The following is a 24293-nucleotide window of genomic DNA, read 5'->3' on the forward strand; positions in this document are numbered from 1 at the left end:
CCATTCTTCCCTTTTCTGGTGGCAAGGAAGTAAGCTAATCTCTTGATTTCCTCAAAAAAAAAAAAAAAAAAAAAAGAGTATTCAGTTGAGGAGTTCCCCAAAGATGCATTCCTGAGATCCAGGAACTCAGTCCTGGAATTGGGACCCAGTGGCTTCTAAAGGCTGATCTTGGGGCTCTGGTGTGTAGGAAGGGAAAAGGTCAATGAGGAGCTTAGCGTGGGTGGGGACTGCACTTTTCACCTTTTTTTAATTGCTGCCCACTTTCAGTATGGAAGGTTTATTGAGCCCACTATGCGCTATGGGACCCCCATGTGGCCAGGAGTGCAGACTGGCCCTCTTCTGCTCTTAGGCTGCATTTGCCATATATAGGAATTTTCCTTGAATTCAACTTTATCTCCCTGATCTGCTGCTTTCTCCTGTCATGTTACAACTTTATCATTTAATACCCAAAAATATTTTAACATGTTTCAGAGCAGTACCTCAACAATTTCCTATAGACGCCCACTTAGAAATCACTTTCCATCAAACACATAATAAAACCGTTTATCACACAGACACCCAACTCAAATATAGTGACTGTAATTACAGTAATTATTAGGCAAAGGGTACAATATCGGCATAAGTGCCAGTGAAAGAAATAATTATAGAGTGCAGGAGTCATCCAAAAGCTATTGAGAAAAACTAATTAGGGAGAAGGTTAAAACACATTATCATGGGTGGGTACCAAGTTTAAAGCTGCGCACCAACACGAAGGTGCTTCGTCATGAAAGCACCTTCCCATCAAGGGAGTGCCGAGACATTGCTTACCCAGCAGCAGTCAGGACCCAAAACCCAGGGCCAGAAGGCTGATCCTCCTGGGTCCTGGAAACGTTACTGCCCCAGGTCTCCCTCCTCTGAAAAAGCTGGATCTCACAGGTGGGTTAATAGTTACATAGGTGACTGTGACCTTTATCATATCCCCTGTTTATAGCAATCAAGCCCATTGCTTGTGATGGGCTGTAACTTCTTCATACGAGGCCAGGTGTCTTTTAAGCACACGAGAATTTAATCCACAGACTGCAGACATGAATATGCTGTGAACCTCCACCCTCTCACTAGTAGTATGAATTTAAGGGAGTGACATATTAGGGCCCCTATGCGTGGGGGATTTTTTAGATGCTTTTCCCAGGCTCTCAAGGCTTCAAAATAGGATGCTGTGCAGGGTAACTTTCTGAAAAGTGAGTCAGATACAATGGCGGGGGGAACTGGTGAACTGAACATCTGTAACGAATGAACGACCGCCCTCATTAGTGGGGTTCAGGAGGAGCACCACCTCCCAAAAGTACTACGTCTTTCATGATTTGTTCAAGGTAGGTGGTGAGACTGTGATAAAAGGATGCCAGAGGAAGCAGCGTGGGGCAGGACTCAGCCTGTGCACGCACAGGAGGTCAAAGAAACGGGCTATTTTCGGGTACCGACCAACCCGCCTACCATGAGATGCAGCCCACCTCTGAGGGTGCAGGCCCTGCCCCACGGCAGAGCCCAGCAAGGCATCCGAATGAGGCGGTCTGGGACAGACCTGCTGGCCATTGTTGAAAGCTGCAAAACCACCAGGGTCCCTCCTCATCCAAGCTATTCCTCCCATAACCCGCAGGAGGAGGACTTCAGTCGAGAAAGGAGGAGCATGAAAATCTCTTAAAAAATAGAAGTCGTCTGCTCAGGAGAAAAAAGGGCAATGGGGCAGCACTTAAACCATCCCTATGCGTTTTCATCACCAGTGGCCCCTGTTGAGGCAGCCTTAGAAAAACCTCCCTGCGCCCCTACACGGTATCGAAAAATTCACCCAACGCATGACTCCAGAGACAGGAAAGAGCTTTATCTCTCTCAGCCTGTGACAGCCCTGCCTGCCCAAGTTCCTGATATCTCCCTTTGAATTAAATCCGGCTGTCTGGAGCCCAGCCTCTTCTCCCCAGAAGTCCAGGCTACTGGTTCCTTATCACCGCAGCTAACCCAGAAATTTGCTAGTAGCGCACTCTGGCAAAATTCATCCCCTCTGTCAACGGTCCCCTTCAATCAAAGGCATTTATTTTCCTCCCCTGGGGAGAGAGCTGGGCATTTTTCACAAGGGTGGGAGACTCTTACTTTATTTATTATTAACAGTTTTCTATGATATACAGCAGGACTGCTTAGTTTCCTTTAGCTCTTGCTGAAGGGATTTCTCTGTTAATTTTCCTTGTTTTAAGAGGAAGTTAGGGCCCTAGGACTAGAAGAGTCCCTCAGTGGACGTTATGAGTTCATACAGCAGATTGGAGAAAAGGTTCTGCTTTGGCCATGATTAGGCTCACGTGAGTTGCAAGTTGAATTTTTTTTTTTCCCATCCTTAGCTAAAGGGCTTATTTTGGAGTTTAAACTCTAGGATTTGTCTTTCACGTGTCAATTTTCTTATCCCTTAATCTGAGAAAGTTTCTACCAGTTACAATTTGTAATTCAAGGGTAGTAGCTAAATATTTGACCTCTTGAGTCAGTTATCTCTTTCCTCTGAATATCTTTGAACCCATTGGTTTGTCCACCCGTTTCACATTTATCCGTCCTTTGCCTTTGAATGTGAGATATATTTTCATGAAGATTAATCTTGTCTTCTAGTAATAAGACGCCGTGTCTTACATTTTTTTCCGGTGCCCCAATACCTAGAATAGTGCTGGATCCTAATAGCCTCTCAACAAACTCTTCCTCAGTTATTATTAAAAATGAAACAGGTGTATCTCCTTGGAAACAAGAAACTTTCCCCTTCTACTTTTTTTTTTTTTTTAATTTGAGACTAGTTACTAGGTATAAAGATAATTAAGGTGAGCCATGACTAGCCACCCATTTCCTTAGGAGGTTTTAATTAAAACACCATAATTGGACATTGCAGGAATGAGATTATTAGGTTTATTTAGCCATTCTCCAAATTATCATGCCTCTGGTATTTAAATCATGTTCATTTATATTCTCATCATAATTGCTCAAGTCCCATTGTCATTGCAGTCTGTTGTTGGCTTTTGAAAGACCAGAGGCCAACAGGGATGCTTAATTTGAATACTGGAATTAATTTATTTCCACGCGCTCACGAGGCCAGTAGATTTTCCAACTCTCCGCACTCTACTGGGCGAAGTTCTCTTTAAAGACAGAAAGAAAGAAACAACGGCTCTAACGCAAGAGTGTCCAGCCATCTCCAGGGTAGCTGACACAATACATGTCTCTCCCCTGAGCCTCCTTTCCTGCCTCCTGAGATTCCAAGGCTTTGATGGTTTTCCAGTTCATGGCAATAGAGAGGCAAGGTGGGTGTCTTTTTGGCAGAGGAGATGGTAGAAGAGCCCTTCTATTATGGGAATAATAATAATGGATCTACGACAGGGGTTTTATGAGGGTCAAGTGAGGTGATATATACAAAGCACTCAGTGCAGTGCATAGGAAACATCCTATAAACGTTAGCTACTATTATGAGAATGATGGTTATTATTAGATTGGCCACGACTGTGTCCACGGGCAGGTACGCTCCTCTCTCAGGGCTTCTGTTTCCCCACCATCTCCATGGCCCTCTCTGGGTCTGGAGTTCGGTGACCTCTGCCCCACTCATCTGGGCAGACAAGTTAGGGCCTTTGGCTTTCAGGGTGATGATCATTCCCATTTGCCAATGAGCAGAAGAACAAAGATGGGGTCAGAGCTGGGCAGGAGTCATATCCCTGGTCACCGCTCCATCTTTCTTCTTTCTCAGAACCGGAGGGAGAATTGTGCAGTCAGCAGAGGGAGGGTAATTTGTACAATGTCCATGCCGGTGACCACAGGTACTTGCCCTGTGAGAGGTCTAGCTGGGAACGCGTTCCTGCCCTCTCGCTCGTTGACAGCCCCCTGGGCTGGGAAGCAGCTCCCTTGATGACCAGTAAGAGCAGGAAGGGCCAGCACCTCCGTTCCCCCCGAGCTCTGCTCTGCCCTCCCTCCAGACATCAGGCCACAGTCCAGGGAGTCTTAGGAGACATCTGAAGGGAGGCCGGGCATCTCAGCTTCCTCCTTGTTTGGCACAGAGGTGGCTTTGGCTCCAGATTGAAATTCCAGAGCTGCAGTGATTAAGGAAAGGTGAGATGGGCCCCCAGAAGAGAGACAGGTACTCGGCCCACATCCCCATCTCCCTACTCTGATCAGGACATCCTTCCACCCCAGGGCAGTAGCATTTTAGCACTGGGATGGAAGAGTTCCGAGAGCAGAGAACCTGGGCACTTATTTTAAAATGAAGAAAGGAAGAACAAGTCCACATGCACTCCTAGGTTTATAAGAGAACGTCTTAGAAAGTAGATGACAGGGGGTCTGCCTGCTAGTTCATCAATATGCTCTGATTTAAGGCCCTTGCTGTGCCAGGGAGAAGAGGCAGTGGTACCAGTTGGCAGGCTCCCTCGAGGACCGTGAGGATTCACAGGCCCCCTGAGAACGCATCATACAACAGGGACACACACGTGCGTGCAGGCAGGCACACACCCAGAGAGACCCTTTCCATCAAGGAGACGCAGACACTCCTTCTACCCCAATATAAAAACTCTGCTCCCATTCCTCTCTGCTTCCTAGCTTGTAGTCATAGAGTTTGCTGGGTAGAAAGGTAGGTGTTTCCTCGCTTTGTCCCCCTTGGAAATCTCCTATCTCCTGCATCACTCTCTTTAGCCTCAACGTGTGTGCACAGAAAAGGCTGGGGGGGATGGATTTACTGACAGAGGTCGACAGAGGACCTAGGACACCTGACCTGCGCAGGTAAGCTAGTCTCAGAGGGGGCCTCAGGGGACTGGACAGATGGCCTTTGCTGTGATAGAAAGACCTGAGCTTCAGGTGTGAGAGTCCTGTCTACCCATTGCCACTCCGTTTCCCCACTCTGAGGCTGATGTTATGGACCAGCGCCCAGGGCACTCAGAACTCAGGGAGCCTCCCCTCACGGTCCTTCCAGAAGAATCGTTCACGTCCGTAGCTTGGTGGCATTCAGTCCCCATGTCTCTAAGGCTTCTGGGGCAATTTCATTCATGTACTCATCCTCTCACTCACCCAAGGTGTGTTTATTGAGTGTTTTGTGCCAGGCCCTCTTTTAGGCACTGAGGATATAATAGTGAATAAGACAGAAAAGGTCACTGACCTTGTAGAACTTACATTCTAGTCTCACTCTGTCCAGAGACAGAAAGCAAAGGGGAAGGACTTCCACCACACAGGACTTAGAGGCCCAGAGGGAAATAGGCTTGGTCCCTCTAGCATTGATTAAGGGAGACTGTTTCCAGGGAAAGCAAACTCATCTTTCAACCCCGGCTTAAACCTAAAGTGTTTTGTTTCAACAAGAGAGTAGCATCCTTGCCATGTGTGAATACCTAGCTGGGGAGCTGCCAGCCCAGGATGCTGACAGAGACTATAATTACCGTTGTTTCTCTCTGCGTAATTAAAGGTGTTGTTAGTGACCCGGTTAAGGAAGCTTTTCAAATCCTTTTTGGCCTTGACAACATCCTTTGCAATGTAGCACACCCTTTCTTCCAAATCAGAGCCACCCTGTGAAAGACACAGCTCGTTCCCAGAGGAACTCAAAGCTGCAGCCTGGGTTTGGTTTAAACAGAATTCATTTCAGCACAGAAGTCAGAAGGGGTACCTTTGAAGAAACTCCATTTCAGAACTTTCTGTTGCCCATGTGAGCCGTAAAACATAACGCCTTTCTTCCGCTCTTTTCTGACACACCCCACTAAGTAATATTTTGACAGATCAAAAGAGGGACGGCCATCGGATACCCTGTGCCTCAGTGGATGGAAAGAAAGGCAAGTGCTCAGGCTCAGGGCTCCTTGGAGCCCCTGATGCTTCCCATCCAGGAAGGTGCGGGGTGTGGCGTGTCTCCCTGGCTGCTCAGGCACCCAAGCCCCTTGATATGCAGGGCCAGGCATGGCAGTTTTCTTTGGGGAGCACCATCTACACTTCAAAAGCCCTGACACCTGCAGTCCTGGTGCTCCCAGCCTCCTTGGGAGGATGCAGGTGAGGGGACGCAAGCCCTGCCCACTGTAGATCCTCTTTGCCACCTGCAAAGAGATGCAGCAGAGGAGGGAAAGCTTTTAGGTATCTTCTGCTCCTTCTACTTCCATTTTTCTGAAGAACACTAGTCGATCTCTAGACCCAGAAAGGACTTCAGAAGTCATGCAGTCCAAACTTCACCAAGATGGCAACAGAAAAGCTCAGAGCGGGGGGGTACTGTGACTTGCCTGAGGTCTTGTAGACAATTCGTGGCAGAGCCAGACCCATTATTAATAATAACAACAACAGGACTTCCCTGGTGGTCCAGTGGTTAAGGCTCCATGCTTCCACCACAGGGGGCGAGGGTTCGATCCCTGGTCTGGGGAAGTTCTGTGTTCCGCATGGGGCAGCCAAAAAATAGTGATAATAATAATAACAACAAAAACAATAACAAATAACACGACTAAGCGCTAACTCTTTGCCATGCCCTCTTCTAAATATTGATATTTTTACATGCATTAATTTCCTTTGCCTTAGCAATAAAGCCATGCTATGAAGTAAGTATTGTTGTTTCCCCCATTTTACAGGTGGGGAAAACTGAGGCACGGGGACATAAGGATGATAGGATAGAACCAGGGTTCAAATTGAGCCAGTGGGACTCCAGAGCCCACACTCTTGGCCACAACAGTCTCATTCCTGATCTGAGGTTCTTACAGGCTGGCTCTCTGGGGTTGTCATTTTCTCAGAAATGTAAAGACTTTCCCAGTTTGGAACAAAGCCAGCACCACCTCTCTCTCTAAGAGAATGTTCCACTTGGGGATTTTAATGTAAGTTGTCATCTCTCTGGCATTTTCCATGGTCTCTGTTAGATCCACTAGTGTGACACTGGAGAGTTTGAAGTCCTTGTACCCTAGACAAGAATATTTGCTCGAATGTTCCACCTAAGAGGATGTTTTTAAATTGTGTGTCTGTGTATGTGTGTGTGTGTGTGTATGTGTGTGAAAGTGAGGCCAAGGGAAGTAAGAATCTTTGGCCACTGGGTTGCACTTTCTGGCAAAGTAAATGTTCCAAATTAAGCCATAGGCATCGATTTGAGTCTTGCAGAAGGACCACCCCCAAGTATAGGGACTGTTGAACGTGGAGAGGGGAGCCTCTGCTTTAAGGCTCACTCACTGTCCAAACGAGGACTTGCCCCAGGCCCGGTCAGTCCTCTGATTCTACCACTGTAGCTAGACTCGCTCTGGCTTCCCAGCCTCAGCCTCTCCAGTGAACAGGGGCCAAACCAAAATCATCTTTGCCTACAGATATTTTCCATGTTTCACGTTTAATCTCTCTCCAAGAGCCCCCAGCCAGACGGTCCATGTCTGAGCAGTGAGGGTGTTTGCAGGGTTAGTCTGAGTTTGGTCTCAGCCCATGGCCCTTTGCTCAGGGAGGTGGATCTCGAAAGACATTGAAATCATCCCTGCTGGCTGGATCCCCAGGTATGGGATAAGGTCCTGAGAAGGCCATTGGGTTGAGTTTACCTTTTGGACCACAGTGTCCACATTTGAGAAACTAACCACAGGTTTGCAATTCTTACCTCACTTTGAAGAAACAGTCATAGCATGAAAACTTATACAGTGTCTTTAAAGTGTTTGAATTTACTTCTGTTAGCAATTTGGTGTGACCACCAGAGAAAGGGATTAAGATTCTTATGACTCTTTGAATCTTGAGTTAGTTTGCTAATATGTTTATCTTCATTCGGCTTTCTAAATAAGCTCCTTCCTTGCCATTTTCTTGGGTTTTTTACCACTTTGCGTTAAATTCACACGGGTTCTCACCTCAAACAAAACTAAGACTCCAAAATATGTAGTAACTTATTCATTTTTTCTAATGAGATAAGTTTTATTTGCATGTTCTTGGGACATAAAAGCTGTTTGAAAAGGCCTTGGATGTCGCTGTTGATGGCTCTGTTGACACTTGGACAACATCAGTGCCCCAAATGAGGAAATTCTGTCACCTTTTCTCTTCCCACTTGGTTTTGATAGTGACTTCCAGCCACTTGAGAAAGAAACGAAGGTGCATCTACATGCGGTATCCAAGCCCCAGATAAAAGCCCAAAACCCTGGAATGTCATTCAGACGTTGGACTCCCTGAAAAAGTAGTCCCAGTGTGTGCTCTTTGCGTTCCAGTGGCATATTTTCATGTGTGATTGATTCTGAGAGCAGCTCTGTCTCTGAAAGACTAAGGAGGAGGGGATGACAGAGCAAGTGGAACAATCTAGAAATGGTCAGGTCAAGGGTAGACTCTCTCCTCTTGGCTGAATGTTTAGCCAGCGGCAGCTGTGTCTCCATCTGAGGGCCGATGTTAGCTGGTGATGATTTTTCAGGTAGCTGATCAGGTAACGCTGCCTCCTTGGGAAGCCGGTTAAGAGACACAGAAGCCCAGGCGGCTGCTGACACTGACATGAATTGACCATTGTGTTCTGGTCCCACAGGCCCGCACTCGGAGCCTCCATCCTGCAATGCCAACTCCATCTCCTGCCCTTCAGCCTGCACTTGCAGTAATAACATCGTGGACTGTCGAGGGAAGGGCTTGATGGAGATCCCCGCCAACTTGCCAGAGGGCATCGTTGAAATGTAAGTGCCTGTCCGCTGCCCTCTGTCCCTGGCGAGTTCGCCTCTTGGTCTCAGCCAGTCCCCTACAGGCTGGCGGCATGCTGGGCTGTTAGAGCTGACTGTTGAAAGCACTCAGCAATCTCTTTGCTCTCTTTCCAGGCTTTCCCAGGTATGATAGCTCAGGGTTTAAGAACATAGATTCTAGAGCACAGTCAGCAAATGACAGCCCATGGGCCAAGTATGTCCACCACCTATTTTTGTAAATAAAGTTTTATTGGAACACAGCCACACCCATTCATTTATGTATTGCCTATGGCTGTTCTTGTAGGGCATTATTGAGTAGTTGTGACAAAGGAACTTACAGCCCACCAAGCCTAATATATCTTCTGTCTGGCCCTTTGCAGTAAAGGTTGGCCAGTCCCTGCCCTAGAGTCACCCCGGGATTATATCCTGCCTCTACCATGTACTAGCTGTTTGTGATTATGGGCAAAATAATTGCTCTCCCTCGTCTCTAGTATTCTCATTTATAGTAATGTGATAATTATAGTATTACTCAATGGGTCATTGTGAAAGCTAAATGAAATACCACATGTAAAGCACTTAATATAGCCCTTGACACAAGGGCAAGCCTTCTATAAAATGGTGGTGGAGGAGGAAAGTATACGAATAATGAACTGATTTCACAGCTACTATTACTGAGCAAGAGACTGAGCTCTTAATCATTTCAAATCAGATTATTGTCGTCTAGATTAGACCTTTGGGTAATGAGACAAGATTGTGTGTGTCTATGTGTGTGCACAGGTGTCCAAAACTCCAGTAAAATTTGTTTGTCCATGTAGCTTAATCTTTTCCACTCTTCTCTCATATGTTAGAAAATGGCCAGTGTCTCATTCTGGATTGAGTAGAGGGTCAGTGAACATTGACCTGAAGATCACTCTTTACATGACAATAACTGTTTTCACTTCTACCTTCATCTTTAGATGGCTTTATTAAACACATGATTAGATGGAACCCCCCCAACTACAAACACCATTAGATAAAATCCCTCCAAATAAAAGATATTGTATACATTTCCCTCACCTCTCTGCTGCATCATCTCCTCTCCCTACTCTCCTTCCCCCTCCTCTCCTTCCTCCTCCTCCCTTTTCCCCTCCTCCCCCTCCTCTTTCTCCTCTTATGCATGCCCTTCTGTTCCCAATGCATTCCAATAGATGACCCATTGACCCTTTCATTCATTCATGCATTCATTCAACAAACATCTATTGTGAGCCCACTGTGGTCCAATCATTGTTCTGTGCTTAGGGAGCAGCAGTGAGCAAAATAGACCAAGTTTCTGCCTTTATGGTGCTTGCATTCTAGCCGAGGAAAGAGTGCAACAAACAATAAACAGAACAAAGTAAATTAGATATTATGTTAGAAGACGGTAGGTTCTATGCAGAAAAATAAAGAAGTGAGTGAGAGAAAAAGCAAGTGGATATCTGGAGGAGAGTATTGCAAATAGAGGGGACAGCATGCACAAAGGCCCTGAGGTAGGACTGTGCCTGGTATACCAGAAGGCCAGTGTGGCTGGAGTGGAGTAAACACAAGGAAGAGTGCCAGGGGATGAGGTCAGAGGGGTAATGAGGGGCCAGATCATTTTAATGACTTGGTTTCACCCTGATTGAGATGAGAAGAAACATATAACTTACAACAGGGGAGCCTTCGTTTCTTCTTTCTTCAGTTGCTTTGCCAGCTTTTCTCTGATTCCCTTTAAAACGTTCTTTCCCAGCCCCAGTGGACACAACCCATGCCTCCACACCCTTCCTGCAGGCAGGAGCGAGTCAGCCACAAGTGTTTTTTTGGCCCTGACATCCACACGTTCTGTACCTTCCTCCACCTTCACTCAGCCATCAGTCTTCTTTTAGCAAAAACCAACAGTGAATTCCCTTTGTGTTTTACTGTGACTCGCCTTCACTCCTTGTGGTCCTTTGCTGTAGCCTTGGAGAGCCCTTCCTTCCCGGGATTTCACTTAGACCTCACACCTGTCCCGCCCATCCCCACCCCCTGCCCTTTGTCCCCCATTTCCCCCTACGCCTGTCCCTCCTCTCTGCCTTTTCTGTACCGTTCCCCCTTCTCTTTTTCTCCCTCCCTTGATCCGCCGCCCCGCTTCTTTCCCTCTCTGCACCCACGATCTTCCCACTTTCCTCCCCAGCCTGGTCTCTTTCTCCACCCAGTTAACCCTGTGTTCCTCGTCACAAGAGCTGTCCCCTCCATCCATGCCAAGGTAGGACTCTGGGCCTCCCAACGAGGGTGTCAAGACAGAATTCCTGCCAACATTCATCTCATTTCAGATTCCCATAGCACGTTGCTTTCTTTCTCTGCCCCGCCTCGTTCCTTTCCCCTAACATCTGCTAGTTTTTATCTTTTCTCTTTGTCAACCACAGACCTTCCGCTGACCAGGTCCCAAACCCCAGCCCTGATTCAGGAGCTCGGGCCTGCCCGCCCTCCTCTCCCACTCCACACCCCTATGCCTCCAGCCTGGGCCTCACGGGCACACAGCTCAGGTGTCTGGGGTAGAGAAATTACAGACGTCCCCACTGGAGATGCGACCCATGGAGGCCAGACCATACCTGGGCCGTTGGGCTCACGCCTGGACATTGAATTTTAAACGGAACATTGACAAGCTAGGCTAGTTCTTTCTGAAAGGCTGTCTGATTATTACTGAGTTTTTCCTTAAATGAGGTCAAGTAAGAATAACAAGAACAATGTGATATTTTTCCATTGAGCAAAAATATTCCATTTCAGGAAGTGTCCTTTGTTTTAAATTTCTAGACTTCCTTACTCTGTTATCATTGTTGTTAAAAAATACTCTTCATTTTATAAAATGATGGCCACTGAAGGATGAATATGTGTGTGTAATATAAATGTGTTTAATCGTATGTGTCATTATTATATAATTATAAATATAAGTCTATATATAAATGTTATATACAACAGACACACAGAGTTTGCCTTAATTGACAAAATAAGAGGTCTGTAACCACCTAGCCTATGAAATCTAGAAGTCTGGGAATGGCCAACCTAGCTAGAGTACTTCTAAAAATAAGCAGCCACAAACAACAAGCACGGTCTTAAGAGTGTAGACCATGAATTCAGGCAGACCCACATGCTAGCTCTGCCTTGCCTTTTAGCCATTGGCAAATAACATTTCTGAGTCTTGGTTTACTCAACTGAAAAATTCAGAGGCTAGTGGTACCGTCTTAATGGTTCGTGTGAAAGTGAAATGCATATATGCTATCAGATGCGTAGTATTGGGTCTGGCGCATAGGATATACTATGTTAGCAGCGATTGGTATTATTTTACTACAACTGTGGCTACTACTGCCACCACTTTTATATTAGGCATGGTGAGAAAGGTTGGAAACCACATCACAGGAGCTGAAGCTACCTGCGTAAGATCCCTCCATAAAGCTCCATCAGTTCTTTGAAGATTATGGTTGAGAGAACAGGTTCAAGAATTAGGCTAGCCACTTGCACTGTGAATGGAGCCTGGCAGTAGCTCATCTTCATGCAAATGTATGCAGACATGGAAATCAGGCTGCCCCTGCTGACCGGGCACACACGACCCACCAGACAGATCGCCTAGAACTTCTCTTGCTGTGCTTGCCTCATTCTCCTCTGTGATAAAATAAAGCTGAGACATTAAAGCAGATGAGGCAAGATTCTCTGGTTAGGTACTGGGAGAGGTGACATGTAAGAGAGACCTTTGCAGAGGAGACCTGTTTGTTCCTTAAGGCAACGAAGCCTGTGCCTGGGGATCTGTGTGTTGGCCTAAAAGTCTTTCGAGCAGTTAAAATTCATCCTCTTATCAATGAGAGAAGACCAGTAGGTGGGGGAGGTTGAAAGATGAGAAAGAGGGAGCAGAGAGTAGAAACTGTAGCACGCACCCCAAGATGCACAGGAAGTATCTGATTTATCATCCCAAAGACATCTGAACGTGACTTCTCTTTTTACCATCAAGAATTCCACCTCGTGTCCATAGCCACCTATATAACCCAGATTTCTCCTTCTCCTTAGGGTCACTTTGCACCACATCTGGTTCTCTGTTCCCTACATGTGCAATCCTTAGCTGGCAGTGATGCACTTAAACCTTGGGAGGGGTTCTACGCTCCCCAACATTCAGGGGAAGGAAGGTCTATCTCGCATGCAAAGCAATCTTGCAGACTCTTCTAGATTTTTTTCAAAGCCAAAGCAGCTCAGAGAAGTGTGCACTGGTCTCCCCGAATAGCAGAGCCAATTCCTCTAAAAACAGCTTTCTTCCAGAGAACCCACAGTGAGACAGTTCACTGCAGATTTTCCTCAAAACTGAGCTCCCACCCACAGCGTTGTCCTTGCTGCTCCCTGTCGTTTCTCTGAACCCGCTGCAGCTTCCAGCAGGGATAGGTTCTGGGAAGAGCCAGAGGCCCACACGTTCTTCTGTTCTGTGGTCTTCGTTCCGCCCTCCTGGCCTCAGGGCTCGAGAGGGGCCATCTGTGCCTAGAACCTCACCTTCATCTCTGTCCCATCTTCTTCCATTTTTGCTCTATACCTCCACTTAGTGTCATCCCGAGTCTCATGCCCTTGGCTATAACAGGTAAATTTAGTTGCCAGAGAAAGGTTGTGGATGGACTTAAACGTCAAATCATAAATCAAAAGCATCTAGGGGAAAAGGTAGCCCCATTTTCCACTTAGCCTCCCCTCAACCCCATTGTTTATCTGGGGTGGGGAGATAAACAATGGTTTATCTACTGAACAAAGCAAATATGCTCCCAGGATACTGGTCACCAGGGACATTTTTAAAAAGAGAGAGAAGTTAAAAAAAAAAAAAAAAAAAGCAGCCAGCAGAACAAAAGGGCTGGAGGGCTCTGGAAATCATCAACATCAGGGATTCTTTTCCTTTTTTTAAAAATTGAAGTATAGTTATTTACTATGTTGTGCCAGTCTCTGCTATACAGCAAAGTGACTCAGTTTTACACATATATACATTCTTTTTTTATATTCTTTTCCATTATGGTTTATCCCAGGATATTGAATATAGTTCCCTGTGCTATACAGTAGGACCTTGTTCTTTATCCATTCTAAACGTAATAGTTTGCATTTACAGACCCCACATTCCCAGTCCATCCCTCTCCCTCCCCCACCTCTCCCTTGGCAACCAGGCAACCACAAGTCCGTTCTGTATGTCTGTGAGTCTGTTTCTGTTTGTAGATAGGTTCATTTGTGCCATATTTTAGATTCCACATGTAAGTGATATCATATGGTATTTGTCTTTCTCTTTCTGACTTATTTCACTTAGTGTGATAATCTCTAGTTACATCCACGTTGTTGCAAATGGCATTATTTTGTTCTTTTTTTATGGCTGAGTAATATTCCATTGTATATACGTACCACATCTTCTTCTGAGGACACCAGGTTTCCGGGGGGCTTCCATGTGGAAGGAGGGGGGATGGGGTGGGTTGGGGGCAGGTGGGATAAAGGTGAAGCTGATCAGGCAGCAGAATAATTAAGAACAGAGCCTTGGGGTAGATAGTCCTGGGTTTGGATCCCGGTTCTGCCTCTTTCTTGGTACCTTTCTTAACATCTCATGTTTCACTTAGTTCCCATCTTTGCAAAACGGGGCTCATCGTCCCTACTAGAGATTCTCCATGAAGATTAAATAATATAACATAATTGTGTAGAAAATTAGCACAATGTTTGAAAGCTACGAAGTGGAATCTAAAAGGAAAAAGCTTATGCACGTGTCACATATGTGACATGATAGAATGCTTTAGTCTCAAGTTCTCATTTTTTTCTAAGTTGATGACAAAGATTTCTCTGTTGGAGACATCTGAGAATATGCATATAATAAGAAGAGCAAATCTGGCTCTGTATCTGCACCTCTCTTTTCTGTAGGCAATGTCAGGTACTCTGCAAAGCTGGTTAGGAATGACTCATGTCACATATGCCCACATGCCTCATCTCTGTTGTTATTATATTAGTGATACTACTTGCTTTGTAGTATTGTTGAAGGAATAAAATGAGCCAGTGTGTGAAGAGCACAGTGTCTGATATATAAAAAGCCCTCAATAAATGGTAGATGTCCACCATTATTGCAACCAGTATTCTAATCCAGCTCCAGAAACTCTCTATCAGTTGACTTGCTGCCATGGCCCTGCACCAGCTATGCCCCTGCCAGTTCCTCTGGCATCACGTTGACTTATGTATTGCTAGAAATATATTGTGTTCAGTCGCGTGTTTGCAAATGGCAGATCATTAAGGAAGCACTGAGGAACTAGGGCAAATCAATACAGAACGCAAATGGCTGAAATCCCCATCAGGTGTTCGCATTGTTTCTACCAGTGCCGGAAGATGCTCAGATGTTTGATTTGTATGTTTGTTTTTATGCTAGTTCTATTAAATCAGTTTGCAGCCTGAAGAATGTTGGCCAAAGAAAGACACATGTGCCAGTTAAGAGAGACCAAAGACAGCCGCTGGCTTCAGACACATCCCTAAATGTGACAGTTTTTTGCTGATGCTAATGCTGCTTTTTGTCTTTCACGCTGAATTTTTGTCACCAGGAGTATGGAGCTTTGAATGCTTGTTCCAAGCTGTGCAAAAACCCACCAGAGGCTGCCTGCTGCGTAGAGCCTGTGTGTGTGCCCACACACGTGCGTGTGCGCACACACCCCAGACTTCCTCCCTTGACCGAGGGGCAGTTTTCCTGAGGACGAGCGGGCAATGACTAAAGGAATGGAGGTGCCTCCGCAGCACATGGTATTCAGCAAAGCTCAGTGACTGAGAGTGCAGGCTTTCCAATTGGGTGAACTTGAGTTTGAGTCCCAGCTGTAGCTCTTCCTGGCTTTGTGAATATGGACAAGTGACTTAACATCTCTGAGCCTCAGTGTTCTCATGTTGAAAGTGGGAGTAGTGAAAACAAACAGGATCTGCCTCAGAGAGGTGTCGATACTAAGTTAGATGTACGGGGCAAAGCTCTTAGTCTGATGCCTGACTTACAAGTACAAGCTGATACATAGTAGCTCTTACTGTTACTATCCTCACCCTTGCCTTAACTTTACACCTGAAGCACACTGACAAACTCTAATGCCCCCTGGGGCAAGGCTAACCCACATCACGTCCTGGCCTTGGCACCCTGTAAGGGGTTGGATGTCCAGCGGGTACCCACAGCAGCATAAGAGGCAGAGAGACTGCAGAAATAAAGACCATCCCCAGAGTGTGCAAGGGTAAAGAGTACAGGATACACAGCAACGTCCCTGCCAGGGTTAACAGGCTAAGATGGGAATTCTTTGTTCTTTGTTCAAAGCCACAGCTTTGCACTCTAGTTGCATATTTTATACATATATTGATATATATATGTGTGTGTTTGTATATATATATACATATACACACACATGCATCTATATTCCATCTTGCCTCAACTCCTACAGCCTTTTTACAACATACCTACTTCTGCAGAGGCTGCATGATGTCTCAGAATGAGTACTGGGGTCTTCACCCCTTAAACTTTTCTGGGACTTTGGGAAAGCTGTTTTAGTATATGGACTTCACTTTCTCTGTTTTCAAAAAAGAGAGAAGGCAGTGCATCCAATGGACGGAAAGAGAAAGATGCCAGTTCTGCCACTCATTAGCTCTGTCACTTCGGATGGGCTCTTTGATCCATGTAGGTTTTATTTTCCTCGTCCACAAAGTAGGGCCAACACAGCTTGCCTCAGAAGTGTAAGGATTCAAAGAGATAATAGACATAAACCAACTCGATTCCTTAAAGGACAGCTCTTCTTGTTATGTTAGCAATAAAATCTGGTTCTGTGATGGACCGTCTTGGGCTGGTCTCTATCACCAGATTATTAAACTCCTGGGGGATAGGTATCACATCCTACTCACTGATTCATCCTTCCCTTAGCTCTTGCACCGATTACTAAAGTGGACGTTATTCATTATGAACTGCACGGTCAGCCAGCTGACCTGACTTGCCTGGGCTCTTGGCCTGCAGCTGGGAGCAGTGGATCCACTTGCAGAAACTGAGGGGATTGCCATCGTTACAGACAGTGGCTCTCTCCAGAGGCATCCCCCAGCCGCAATCCCCCTGCCAAAATGGCAGGTGAATCCCAGGATTCCTGGAGAGCATTTGCCACCCGACTGGCAGCCCCAGAGGTTCACGGAGCTGCTGCCTTGGCTGAGAAACCCCTGAACTCTGCTCAGATGGAAAATGAGAATGTCCTTGGAACTTCTCAGTCAAGGCAGCCTGCCCGGGTCTGCTGCCTCTGTGGGTGGCTATATCCAGGAGCCCGCAGCCTCTGCGACCTTGTGGTGTGCTTTTTGGCTCACCACGGGCCAGCCAGGCCGCTGTCCAGCCAGCCTATGCCCACGTGCTCGACAGAGCACGCTCCCCGGCCCCTCCAGCCCCACGGAGGCTCTCTTAATAGACCGTGGCAGCCTCATTTGTAGACTCGATTCATCCGGCAGCCAAGAATGATCTGTCCTGATGCTCCCTCTCTCCTCTCACCCGCCCTTCCTCTTCCTCCCCCCCTCACCCCCTTCCTTCGACCTGGAGAGTGATTTGTCTGTGTTATGGGTAGGCCTGACAAACCATTCCACATTAGCAGCTGAGATGTTGTTTGAAATGGGAAAATTGCTGGCAAACTGCTCCATTAGTGGTTCCAGTAACAAATACTCTCTTTCCCCCAATGAAGATGAGATCGCAGAGGCACAAATTAATACAACCGTCTCCCCTCTTCTGCAGCGGGGATTACTCTTCAAGATGAATGGGTTCATCCCAGCCAGAAGTGTGCATCCTCTAGATGTAGCCTCCAAGGGAGCCAGTTCCTCCCATCTCTTCCTTCTGCTTCCCCCGGCCCTCCCCTTCCACACAGACACAGACACACACACACACACACACACACACCCTTTTTTGTGTCTTCCCAGCAGAGGGTTGGGGGAACATCCATGCCAAATGAGGAGGTGATGAAAAGATCCACACCTCGGAGAGACGGGAGATGGATGAGGAGGAAGTGCTGAGTTCTCAGCCTGGACCAGGCCGTCATTCATCACCTCTAATAGAGGGCCCCGCCTTCGCTCATGCCTGTTTCCCACCACACCTGTTCTTGGTGATGGGAAGTCATTTGATAGATGAAAGAATGAAGAATGAAAAGGCTTGCTCGCTCCCCATTCTCCTTCTCTTCCAAGGAAGCTCTGGGCCCTGGGCCTGCAGCATCTCTTGTTCTTTCCAGAGTAATAGGAGAGGGAGCATTTCAGCAAAGTCCGTAAGGCCATAAAGCTACAGACTGTAGCAGCAACCCAGGGGAGTGACCCATTCGGGGCCCCTGGGGCCCTCAGGATATCAGGGAGCCAGTTTGATGAATGTCAGGCTGGGAGCCTAGAGACTTGAAGGCTATTTCTTCATCATATTAGAACAGCCAATTGAAAAACCCAGAAACAAATACTGAATCATTAGGTTGTACACCTGAAACTAAAGTTATATGTCAATTATACTTCCATTAAAAAAAGAAAAGCCCAGAAATGAAGTCTCTGCCTGTACTGCACCCCAGCAGCAGGATGGTGGAGGTTTTAACTGAATGGTGACATGCTTCCAGAACAGATAGGCATTGCTATCTGTCCATCTCTCTTTACTCTTCCTTCTCTTTATCCCTTTGACTTTTTCAGCATTCTGGTTACTTCCTACAGCATTTTCTGAAGATGACAACTGCCTCCCAAAGACAACTTATCATAAGCAAGAACCAAATATCCTCAAGGAGAAGTCATCTTTTCTAGCTTTCTCCCAGGGGGTATCAGACCCTGAGCTGGCCGCTCCACACACCAGAACATGAGTCTCTGGCTTTCGGACCGTGTTTAGCAAGTCTCCCTCATCTAAGAATGTATGCCACGTGATGGGAGAGACCATCCTGTTCTCAGGGCCCCCCGGCAACCATTTGTTGTTGGGTGGATGGTTAATCGACTCTTTTCTGCTCTGTTTCTCAGACGCCTGGAACAGAACTCCATCAAATCCATCCCTGCTGGAGCCTTCACCCAGTACAAGAAACTGAAGCGAATGTGAGTCTCCCCTGGAGAGAAATGGGCCCAAATGTTTTCAGTTTGGGGGGGTACTACGTGTAGTGGGCAGCCTGCCCAGATGAGAGGCTGCATCGCAATCCTCAGGAGAGTGCAGTGTCAGACCTGGAATGTCTCCCAAGACGGGGAGGTAAGGCCAGAGTGCTGCATTCAGATGGGGCGGTGTATGGGTTTAGGCACCTCAGATCTAAGGGCGACTCCAACTAGAGTGAAGTAAAATGATCTGGGTGGGAGGTGGGGCTGTGTCAGCCTAAAACAATCCCATCTCACCATTTGATTGTCCCCTGGTTTGGGGGATGTGGACCTCAAGTAGGAGCTTCAGTAGAGATGTGGCCCTTTCCCTATATCATCCTACAGCACCGTCACCAACATCCCTACCACCATGCACGCATTCATCTAACAAATTCTTAGCCGATGTCCACCGGGAACAAAGAACCGTGCTGGGATCTGTGGGTAGAGGGTGAACTAAAACGAAGTCTCGTCTGATGGAGCTTGCATATTCGAGTGGGAGGGCACAGAAATAAAACCAAGTAAATGTCAGAAACTGACCAGTACTAGAAAGTAAAACAAAAGAAGGGAAGGGGCTGGAGATTGATGGAGGGGTGGTCTCTAGATGGGTTGATCCATGAAGGCCTCCGTGTGCAGGCGACCTGAATGAAGGAAGGGAGTGAGTCTAGAGGAGTTCTCAGGAGCGTGCATGGATGGTTTGCAGAATAGTGAGGAGGAACGGGGTGAACGAAGAGAAAGTGGTGGGGATTGTGCTGGAGACGTAGCTAAGGGCCAACTCCCGTGGGCTCTTTAGACCATGGTAAGGACTTTCTAATCTTTCTAAGTGAGATAAGAAGCCTTGGAACCTCCCTTGCCCATGATGATCCCCAGCATGGCCATTACCACCATATCCAATACCGCGCCATCACTACAGCCTATCAGTGCCTGCTGACACCAACACTGCAGGGTACCTTCCCTGCTCCATTGACAGCATCTGAGCCTCATGACCCTCATCCCTGCCATCGTGGTAACATCATCAGCACCACCCCTCCCCATCACATGACCACCCTGAGCACTGCTCTGTGAGTCACTCAGAGCGAGGTGCTCTGAAGGGAGGCTAGTAGGATTCAGAAACAACCCAGCCATTGCCATCACAGATACTAAGAGCCTAGGAGGGAGGCTCCTGTCCCTTTTCCAGGCTAAGAAATCATTTATTATAGCCCAGTAATCACAATGCTGCTTTCATTGCACTTGCCTACTCTCTCTGGCCCCCCACACAGAGAAAAGAGAGACGGCAGGTAGAAATATGCATGGACTTGGTCTTTTTCCCTTCCACCGCAGGCTGATTCATCGGTTTCCCTTGAGTAGGAGGGCCTGCATTAAAGAGGTTAAGTGTCTGCTTGCTCCTTTTATGTTAAAAATAAACATCCCTGCGAAACAGTGGCATTGGTACGCTTTACCCTCAGATCTTAGGAAGCCAACTTCCCATCTCCCTGGAAATCCAAACCAAACAAGATTTTCTCCTGGTACAGTTCCAGAAGTAGAAACCAACATAATGCGCCAGCCCTAAGCACGTACTCCTTCCCTCCCTTTGGCAGCATTCCTGCTGGAGGAGCTGTATAAATATAGACCTTAATATTTAAACCTTGGGCCATTAATCTCCTGGTCTCCCTGCTTCTCCAGCTCACTCTCCATATGCCCCCCCAATTCATTTTTAAAGCCCAGCTTGATTATGCAGCCAGATAGTAATTTCAATGAAAAATGACAAGTTCAGTCACGGCCCCAACCTATATCTCTTACATGATTTAAGTGACTGCTCTAATTTTTTGTGAAGTCCAGGTAATTTAGAGTGTGACTATGTTTTACTGTTCCTTCTCCATCCCATTGGAGTTGCCATGATCTGTGCATTCAAAATTCATAAGATCTTCTCCGTCACGACCTTGGAAGTAAATCATTTTTGATCACTTCTGATGCTATTGATATTTACTATGATGCCCTTTTTTTCCCCCCCCAAGGGGATGGCAGTAGGGAAGAGAGACCACTTAGAAATTTTTCTGACTAACAGAACTTCAGAAACCCACACTGAAGTGCAAGGGCTTTGGAGAAGTAGGGTCCCTGGTGAAAACGGAATTTACAACCCTAAGGGTGAACTCCTCCTAGGTATACGTGACCAGTTTATCTCTAATATCTCGCAGGAAAAGGTTTTCCCTCAGCTATGAGTGAACCGCATCCTCTTCTTATCTCCAATGACAAAAAGAAAAAAAAAAATTTTCCTTGATTGAATGGCTTGACTGAATGTTGAATGGCTTTGTCCCTGAAGGGGATGAATTTCTAGCGGTCAGCTTAGTGTAAAAAAAGTACTTCCAGGTGAAATCTAGTACCAAGATAGAGACGCCATCTGCAGGGAGAATAGCAGACGTCAGAGAGGATGCCCCAGTCTTACAGGGTTGGTTAACGGAGAGCACTGACACTTGAAGGCCAAACCTTCAAAGGTGTTGAGTTCTTTCCCTCCCATGTTCTAAGGTAGAGCAATATTCCACAAGTTCCACCAATTCCTAGTGTCTCACGCTTATGATCCCCGCTTGACCCTTGTCGGTACTGGAATTTACCACCTCACTTCTGAACTGTCTGCAAAGGCCACTTCCTCTCCGCCATCCAGTTTATCAAGCCCCAGGGGACCTGGGGTAGGTTTGAGACTGATCAGATTCTGAAATACTGGTCTAAAGTATGACTCAGAAACCACCTGCCTGGGAATCATCTGGAGATTTGTTACGTATGCAGATTTCTAACCCCAGTTCTCCAGAGGGCCAAATCAGACCCTCTGTGGGTGCATTTTAATAAACACCCTAGTGAGGTTTGAGAACCACTGGTCATCGAGGGCGACCCAAACACCAGGAGTCAGCTCTGGGACCACCTGATGTGGACTGGAAGGGGTCAAGCGTGGAGATGGGTGGGCACTGAAGCCTTCCGTAGTCTACCTTCCTGACCAGGGCCACCACCTTTTGCACCCATCACAGTGAAATGAAAGGGAGACTGGAGATGCCAGCTCTGTACCCAAATCGCTGTGTCCAGTCACTTGTGGCTACAGGTCCTTTACCTGTGGCTGCTGTTTCCTTCCTGCAGAATGAAGAACTAAGATGAAGTGACCACCAGGGTCAGTTCCCAGCTAAACTATCACTTCTCCAGTTTCCACTGCCCAGCATCTCCAAATCACGAGACATCTCACCTTGTCCTTAGAGACGGGTGCATCCAGAAGTCTAGCTGTGAACTGAAAACGAATTTGCCCTGACAAGGCTAAAGCAGAGGGCTTCCCCACTGGTCACAGAACCTCCTCTGACATGGTAGAGGGCCAAGGACCTTGAAGGGACATCACTTTAAAAATGTCAGGAAAAAAAAACCCCAAAAAACAAACAAATGAGGCTTTCTCACTAGTCTGATCGGAGCACCAACCCTGCACGCTTGCCTGAAATGCCTTGCTAGGCAGCCAGGCTGAGTTGCGAGCAAGATTAGGATAATCCGGAGCATTTGCTTGTTAAGACCCTTATACAAAAACAGAGCTCTGAAGAAAAGGCCAGGGTAAGCTGACTAGTTTGCGAGCACAATCTGTGCATTTGTTAGAGGCGATCTCGCCTGCTGAAGGGATAAGTTCAACAGCTGTGCCTAAGAAACCTTAACCTGTGAAGTGTTTTTCAACTCACAGGTCTTGGAAACAAGGAGGGAATGGAGCAGAGGACTAGGCAAAAGTTGTTGGGCAGCCCTTTTGAAGGATAGTAGGAGGAGGAGAGACACAGGCAGAAGGACTGAGCTTAAGAGGCTGTGGGGCTGGGACGTCTGGCCTCGCTGGAGGCAGTTGCTAAGGAATCTGCTTAGATGTTCTTGCTTGGCAATATTCCCTTGCCTTCTCCTTGTTGACCCTCCAAGACCCCAGCTCTCCCTCTTCTCCACAAAAGCAAAGACCCATTGATTTATTTTGGTAAAGAAAAGGAACCAGAGAGGTTCATTGTAGCTGGAAATTGGAGCATCTCCCCTTCCAGGGACAGGAGCCCAGAGGCTGTCCCTGAGCTAATAACTCCTAAGAGAAGTCTCCATCCTCAGGAAAGTGTTGTTAGCGAGACAGGCGCTCAGAAGACACTGGGGTGCTGCAGAGTGGGCAGCCTCCGGGTCAGGGAGATTCCTGTGCGCCAACGAGGCCAGGTTACCTGCCTTCTAACACACAGCATCCTTCTCGCTCACATTACCCCAAAGCCCTGATCGTCATCGCCCTGGGCTTGCTCCCGTCTGAGGAGGACTGCCAGCGACAAGCCCACGTCTCAAAGCCATCCCATGAGAATCTCATGATGTCTTTACATCACCCGGCCTGGAAGATGCACTGAACCAGACAGAGACTTAAGTCACTGCTCAAAACCTGCATTCAGGTCAGGAAGGAAAAGTCACTGAGGAGGTGAAATGACTCAGGACTTCTGGGGAGAAAAATAAGCATTTGCCAAGGCATGAGGCAAGAAAGGGAGGCTTACAGGAACCTTGGGCTGTGTTTGGACAAGGCCAGCTTTTGCTTTGTTTATGCTGTAATTGCTTGGTTATGAGACCTGCGATGAGGCCCTAATCTCACCGGCTTCCATTTCCCACCTGCTCACGTGTGCATGGCCATATGTCAAAGTCAAGGTGCCATGAGTGAGCATTCTTTGGAAGCCAAGAAGAGTGATACAAATGTAGTGCATTTTATCATGCGGCAGTTGAACTTAATGATCCTTAAGCCCCTGCTCGCACACTATGAATAAATAAATTGATTAAGTGATGAATTCATCCTCACCATTTTGTATACCTGAAATGCTTGGTCCACACTTTAGGAATGGCCATAGCACACCTTTGAGCTATGTTCTCAGAGTCTCTGGTTAATTTTTCAGAGACATCAGCAAGAATCAGATCTCGGACATCGCTCCAGATGCCTTCCAGGGTCTGAAATCGCTCACATCGCTGTAAGTGGGGAGCAAAGCGCGTAGGGTGTGGGTGGGAGCATGGGCGAGGGGGGCGTCCATATTTTTCAGGGGGTGTTTATCAAGGTTTTATGTTCCCTTACACACTTGTGGCAACCTGGTAAAAGAAACAAATATTTCTTCAGGGGAAATTGATCTTGGGGAATATTTCTACAACCCCAAATGCATTATTTTTATTGATTAAATGCCCAGCAGCCTTCCTGGTTATTGGCTTCTAATTCAAATGCATCTTCTCCTCTAACCGCACTCCCATCCCACATGCCTAGGCAGTGCTGTCCGCGGAGGTGGAGGGAGAGAGTCGTAATGTATGATTATTACCATGTGCCCATTTTACCTGTGCACGTGGCCTTGTCAAGGAAGGAGCTCATTTTCTTCCTCTGATTTGAAGCCTTTTTCTCCAGACCAACCTCATGGCTATTGTCCTGAGAAAGCATCAACCCCATCCTATAAACCTTTCTTTTCTTTGATTTTTAAACCCTAAAGCAGCCTAGTGGATGGAACCAAAGCTATGCCCACCAGGGGCTCAGAGACCCTCAGGGTCAGGGAAGTACAGAGCTTTGTCCTGATTTCTGCCAGTGACTCGCCCTGTGGCACAGGAACTGTCACTTGAGTCTTCTGTGCGCGTTCCCTCACTGGCAAAATGGGGACGATGACA

The 24293-nt window shown here is 46.9% G+C and overlaps 1 protein-coding gene across 2 annotated transcripts in view; it reads left to right on the plus strand.

Moving 5' to 3' along the window:
• The window catches only part of SLIT3 (slit guidance ligand 3), a 619558-nt gene that overhangs the window by 470295 nt on the left and 124970 nt on the right, over window positions 1-24293 (plus strand). Inside the window, exons 9-11 of one of the 2 annotated variants that reach the window (XM_082456399.1) lie at window positions 8456-8597; window positions 18567-18638; window positions 23549-23620. In XM_082456399.1, the coding sequence (XP_082312525.1) occupies window positions 8456-8597; window positions 18567-18638; window positions 23549-23620 (286 nt within the window). The remainder of the gene's footprint in view (window positions 1-8455; window positions 8598-18566; window positions 18639-23548; window positions 23621-24293) is intronic. The other variant, XM_082456400.1, reaches the window with a different exon arrangement.

Source organism: Balaenoptera physalus (assembly GCF_965194825.1).
Source record: "Balaenoptera physalus genome assembly, chromosome: 3".
Taxonomy (NCBI): Eukaryota; Metazoa; Chordata; class Mammalia; order Artiodactyla; family Balaenopteridae; genus Balaenoptera; species Balaenoptera physalus.